At 42.4% G+C, this 6,581-nt stretch overlaps 1 protein-coding gene across 1 annotated transcript; it reads right to left on the bottom strand.

Moving 5' to 3' along the window:
• Positions 1-1,273: 1,273 nt before the first annotated feature.
• CZH9orf40 (chromosome Z C9orf40 homolog) lies at positions 1,274-6,234 on the bottom strand. Its single transcript, XM_068927821.1, has 2 exons — positions 5,893-6,234; positions 1,274-2,578 (listed from the first exon to the last, which is right to left on the bottom strand). The coding sequence occupies exons 1-2, from the start codon at positions 6,232-6,234 to the stop codon at positions 2,420-2,422; spliced, it is 501 nt and encodes a 166-aa protein (XP_068783922.1). The 3' UTR covers positions 1,274-2,419.
• Positions 6,235-6,581: the final 347 nt, after the last annotated feature.

Consider the following 6,581-nt stretch of genomic DNA (forward strand, 5'->3'; position numbering starts at 1 on the left):
GTTTACTCAGAGCCAAAAATAGCACATATGCAAATTAAAACATCTTTAGCCTGCTTGTAATTTATGTACAGCACTTGAGCTCTAGCTCTTTGAAAAACAGAGCCAGAAGTCAAGACCAGTGTTCCAGTAGCGCAGTGAGAGAGTGCCTGGAGATGCCAGTCTTACAGCGACGACATTGCTTGATCACGCTTTGTGACACCTTTAATGCAAAGTTTATGTACTCTATCAACATCCGCTTCTCTCACCCAGCCTTTTGTATTACCCTGGCTCTCAGACTCATTTCAAAAGGTTTTCCAAAGCTTTTAAATTTGCTTCTACTTGCAAATAAATGAATGGAAAAAATGAATCAGCTCCACAAATGCTCTGAAAGCAGCAGTAACATTCCATCCCATACCCAGGCTCCAGGACTGGAACAATCCACGAGGGAAGTGTTTGCCCAGAGCATAATTGCACATAATGTGAATATACGGTCTAAAACAATGATGAAGCCTTTACATTTTTAAAGGCCTTATTTATGTTGTTATAGAGGAGCATATAAGGAAGACAATCATAAATTTTGCAAGTGTCCAGTGGAGAAATTTTTGACACTAATGTGCAGCCTACCACTCAGATGGACTTGCCGTACAAGAAGCACAAAGCAGATCTTTATTATCAAACTGTATCTGTGTAGATACTAGCTAATATTGGGAAATACCGGATCCTAGGAACATTGGATGGGGTGAAATCTTAGAAATACTGCAAATACAGTAACAGACGTGACTGCACAGAAATCATCAAATGCAGTAAATTAGATAGGATATTAAAAAAAAAGAAATAAAAATTTCCTCACTAGTCCAGTTATAATGAACATGTAATAGTGGATGCGTTCTTTACCAGAAAAGGAGTTTTGTTTTTAAAAATCTGAGTATCTCTTGAGAACAATGTAATATACTTCGACTTAAAATGTCTAAGAATGTTTGAGCAAAATAAATACTGAGGTTTTCAATATGTATCTCACTATTGTGATAGCAGTTAGAAGCCTACCTGAACAAACATCATGAAATGCTTGACTCACTAAGCCACTTCCCTTCTTCTGCAAGGTTTGAAAGACCTGTACAACCTAAAACCACCAGCATAGTAAAACTACAGATAAATACTGAAAAAAGTGTCCGAACCCTTACTAACAGGGTTGACAAACTCATGTTTTAAGCAAAAAGACCTAATAACACGACAAAGTTACAGAAGCAACAGTCTTAACAGACAAAGTCAGGAAATTCAAGCAATAGTCCCAACATGTTCAAAAACACAAAGGCAGAACTTTATTGTTGTTTAAAAAATACATTATTAAAAATTCAAAAGATGATCCTTATTCAGAGATGATCCCAACAAAAATCCCAGAAGTATTAACTATACTGAAATACATATCACATTTGCAAGGTCTGAGTCTGCCAATACAACTTTAAATTTCAGTTTATTATTGAAGACCAGGATTTGTAAAATAAATTAAAAAAAAGATAAGCATTAAGTTCATAATTCAGAAAAAAAAAAATCCACTAATTCAATGAACTTGTGTAAAAAAAAAAAACGTGCAAGATCTATAGTCTCTGCAAAAACTGGACCTCAGTGAGTTAAGAGTGAGTAAGTGTATGTTATACTTTTACACTGTACTAACTTTTCTCGACAGCTTTGCACACGCCTGCTATATCAACATCACTAACTGGTGCAGAGCTAATGTCACAAAGAATAGAAATAGCATTAACTTGAGAATGGACCAAAACCCCAACAGCTAGTTGCCCATTGCTTTAGATGATCACAATAGACTGTGAAGCAACTTTTAGGAGAGCAACAGCTTGCAGAAGAAAGGAATCCCTTTTCCTTCCCCCTCCCCACCACAGCTGGTTTTGGTTTGTGCAGAAAAGGGAATGTTTGGTTTGGTCTTGGTGGTCGCTTACTTTTTGGTTTAGCTATTAAAAGGAAAAAAAAACGCATTAGGAACCACTGCAGTTTTAGGGTATATGTTTTTTTAAATAAATCCACATGATAAAAATTTCCCTTTCGTGTACCGCAGTTACAACTTTTTGTTCAGGACAGGTGGAATGATTTTCCATTTCTTTCCTATATGCTATATATCAAGCTGTTTCTTACAAAAGCATCCAGAAGTTACGGTTTTGTGCAGTTGTCCTTCAGTTTGCCTCCATGTTTTCAAGCATTCTTGCTAGACAAGCATAACCTTCTCCTCCCTGGACAGATTAATTTACCATTTCAGCCAGCTTACTGGTAAATAGGTAAGAGTGATTCTTCCATCAACTTAGACAACTCAGTCTTGCTTTTGCAGACTGACGTAACACTGTTTCTTCAAGAAGTCAGAGGCATGCTAATTTTTCTCCCAGGTAGAAAAACTTGCTTCCTGCAAGCAGATGTGCAGCTGTGAAATAATTGATCAGGTCTCCATTTCAGTCTCCATGGTATCAGTCCTTGAAGGAGTTTTAGTTTCTGGTACAGTCTCTCCATCTAGGTCCTGAATGTCAGACAAATCAAAAGCAGGCAGTGGTGCTCTCCAATACAGGAATGAGTTATATTGACAAAATTCTTCTTCTTGCTTTAAAAAGAGACAAACAAATACAGCAACAAAACATTAATGTATACCACAGCAGTAGAAGAAAACAACAAAAAGGCTTTTACAAAAGAAGCTGAGCCAAGGAAGGGTTATTCTACTGTTCTATATGGAGAGATCTTATAATTTTATAAGGAAAAATACAAACAATTGCTAAGGAAAACACCACAGAAAATCTCAACCAAATTATAGTTTACAAGTAATTTCGAATAATGTTACGAAAGACTACGGTTATCACCTCTGGGAAAGACTAATAACCACCAATTTGTTCCACTTGGAACAAATTTGCAGGGAACAAGACAGAAAAACTTGTGCAATTCTTTTTGTACTGTGTGAATGTAAAAATTGTTCACTGCCTTTTCTTCTCACAATGCTATACGAATGTCATATGCATTTAGAAGCCTGCATACACAAAAATGTACTTAACTGTTTTGCATCTACTTAAAGAACAGGATCTGCAGGAAAAATAAAGCACTAGTGAGGGTTTCTATGACACTGCATTTCTTCATCTACATTTTGAACAGAAGAAAAGAATAATGAACATTTCTTTTTGGAAGAGGGAGGGGAAAGCTTAAGACAAGGTAAGCTGTAAAGGGAAAAAAAATTGGAGGAACATGTGTTTATCTACTAGCTTACTCCGCAGGTATATGCCACCACAAAACCTTTTTTCCCTTCTCCATTAGACAATAGGCTGTCTGCTTATAATCTTATGGCACTACTAAAATAAGAAACAAAGCTTCTAGAATGGGTTACCAATCCATGCGTGTTTCTATGAAAGTGATGCACATAAAAAGTAAAGAAATTTTCAAGTCATTCCTTAGGTCTTGAACATGTACTTTGTTCTACTACATAAAAGCATAAAAACAACGAGTACCACCAGATACCTAAAATAATGTACTTTCTGGTATATATTGGTTTGTATTTTCTCTAACATGTGATTAGAATTTTTAAACATTTTAATGACTCAGATGAAACAAATTTTGAAAAAAAGCATTTTTAACTACTAAGCTGGTATAACTGAGTTTCGGTATGACTCTTCAACAAGTTAATCATCTGTCTGCTGGCTTTATAACAGAATAACAAAAACTGTAATGTCCAAAAAAATCCCAGTAAGTATTGACACTAAAGCCTCTCATGGAATAACGGCCTCAGCACGGAATAACATGCTGCTTTTTAAAAAAATAAATTTACTGTACATCCCATAGGAAAATAATTTTTCTACTTGTTACAACACAAACTTCTTGTGGACTACTGTTTGCTGTACTAGGTTACTTATGTTTTCTATCAAAACCTGCATTATTCAAGATCTGTGATAATTAAAACAAGGATAAAGATGAGGACATTTTATAATAATAGGATTGTTGTGTGCCTGTAGAGTACTACTGATGCACATATTTGCTCACTAGGAAAAGATTGTCTTCGAGAAAGTTTACAGCAACAAAGTTCCTATTAGCTGGGCTTGGGACAAAAAGCAGTGAAGTAATGGGAGTGCCACAGAAACAGGATTGGTTATAGAGAAACTGGAAGAAAGCCAAAATACAAGCAGCTGCATAAATATTCTTGTCAATTGAGATTTTTGTACTGCACAGTATTAACAACAAACAATAAACAATGTGTGAAAGGTGGGTAACAACTTCTTTAAAAAAAATTTCCAGCAATGGAGTTTCACAACCTGTCAGCACATAGTTATCCTTACATATTGTCCTCATGTTTACCTGAATTCACCTTCTTATAATGTAATAGAAAGCTGCTGCTCACATTGTAAGAACTGGAGACTTAAAGTCAGAATACCATTGTGCTATGTGCTTTGCAGGCACCAAGGAAATGATAGCATTCTTGTACCGAAGACATTATAATCTAAAATATCACAACTGCAAAAATACTCGCATTCCTAATTTCTGGTTCAGATTACATATTGGATTAATCTGAAGAGTACTCAAGTCTTCAGAGCAGCAGCACTTCAGTTTATTGTGAAAATGAGCGACACCATGCAGTAGTGCAAAAGGCAGGAACAAACACTCGATTTGTCCTTGTGAAAAATTTAAAACATACACAAAGGACACGCAGCAGATGGAAGAAAAACTTCTTCTCCTAACATTAGCCAAGCTTTATTTTAAAGAGGAAATACTTTTATACAGTATTGTACTTAGGGAAATAAACTATTTAAAAATACACTCCCACAAAAAATATTTTATATTGGGAAATATGCAGCCATATATACAATTGTCCTATGGAATTCTTTCAGAAAGTACTCTCTCACTCTTCACTGGGTAGGAATCCAGGGGCTTACTGCCTTCCCTATCACAACTAAATAATAACTAATAACCGTAGGGATAAGTAAAGAAGTCAGCATCCTATCTGCAATGAAGTAAAACAGTTCTGTAGAGCTTGGCTAAATTTGACACCAAAAATTTCAAAAGAAGCCTGTTCTCTCTTCCAAAGTGAAAGACATGCTTGTGTTTAGAAGGTCCAGCTTTACAAAGATGTATTATTTTCCAAGTGCATACAGAATTTTTTCCTCAATTCAATTTGTGCCTTAATTCCACTAAGGATCACAAGAAAAAAAAAAGAAAAAGGGGGGGGGGGGGAGCCTGAGAAAGGTAAGTCACAAATGTGTTCATAGATCATATTCAAGTGCTATATTATCGAAGCGCAATTTTTATTTTTTTTTTAAACGGGAGGCTAAAACTGGAGTTTGAAGTCCGCCTGACCCGCCTGGAGAGAGTCCCTGGCTTTTCCAGCTCACTGGATCAAGTCTTTCACTTTTAGTTAAAAGGTCCAAGTAAGAGGAGAGGTGGATTTACGTATTTCAGACTTGCACGCAGGTATGAAGTTTAACGGCGGTTGGGAGGCGAGCTTTCTGGGCCCCCTGGGGCGGGGCGGCCGCAGGGCCGAGGGCTCCCGCCCCTTCCCGCCCCTTCCCTTCCTCGCTGCACCTGCTGCCGAAGCGGAGCTCTCGCACGGCTACTACACTCTCCTCCGCGCGCCAAAAAAAAAAATAATAATAATAAAAAGGTTGCCCCCTGTTATCAGCTTCGCCCGCAGCCTCCAGTAAGAGAGGCACTAGCAGCACCCACCGCCCAAACTCCCGCCGTCCAAACTTTCGGAGGGGGGCGCGGCTGAGGAGAGGCTGCGCTAGGATGAACTCCGGGCAGGCTGCTTCCTTTCGGTTTTGCCTGCAGGCAGAAAAACCAACGGCTAAAACGCGTTGGGTCGTTCGCGTGAGGACGAGAGAAGCGCGAAGGGCGCCCCCCGCCCCGGGCCCGGCTGGAGGCGGCCCCCCCCGGCTGCCCCGTTACCTCGGCGCCTGCCCGCTCCTCGCCGCCGCCCCCAGCGCCTCCCGCCGCCGCCCGCTCGTGCTGCGGCGCCGCCGGCCCACCGCGCCGCCGCCGCCGGCCCGCCGCCTCGCCCTGCTCCGCCCGGGGGCTGCCGCCCCGCAGCCCGGGCCGCTTCCCCGGCGGCGCCTCGGCCTCCTCCAGCTTCCGCTTCGGGGCGGCGGGGGCGGCGCTCGCCGCCTCGGCCCGGGGCCGCCGCTCGGGCGCGGTGGCGCCTCGGGCAGGCGGCGGCGGCGGCGGCGCCTCGGGCAGGCGGCGTTTGAAGGGCACGTGACACACCAACGGCTCCGCGCGCCGCTTGGCCATGGAGGGGCCCGGCCGGCGGCCCGCGCGGCCCCCGCCAGCGCAGGCCGAGCGCCCCGGCGGCGACGGCGCATGCGCGGTCCCGCCGGCCGGGGCGGTGCCGCGGCTGCGCGTTGCCTGGGGAGTCCGGGCGGCGGCGGGAGCCGCGGCGGGCCGAGGCGGTTCCCCGCCCCCGCCCCCGGGGAGCATCTCCGGCTTGGGGAGCAGCCGCAGGCTTCCCCGCTTTCCCCAAATGGCGGAAACGCGTCTCTTTGAGCAACTTCTGCTATTTAAAAAAAAAAAAAAACCATGATCGTTCCCCAGCACCCTTAATCCGTTTGTTAATCCGTTCAAGCAAACCGCTTCAGCGC

This window comes from Struthio camelus, chromosome Z (genome assembly GCF_040807025.1).
Source record: "Struthio camelus isolate bStrCam1 chromosome Z, bStrCam1.hap1, whole genome shotgun sequence".
NCBI lineage: Eukaryota > Metazoa > Chordata > Aves > Struthioniformes > Struthionidae > Struthio > Struthio camelus.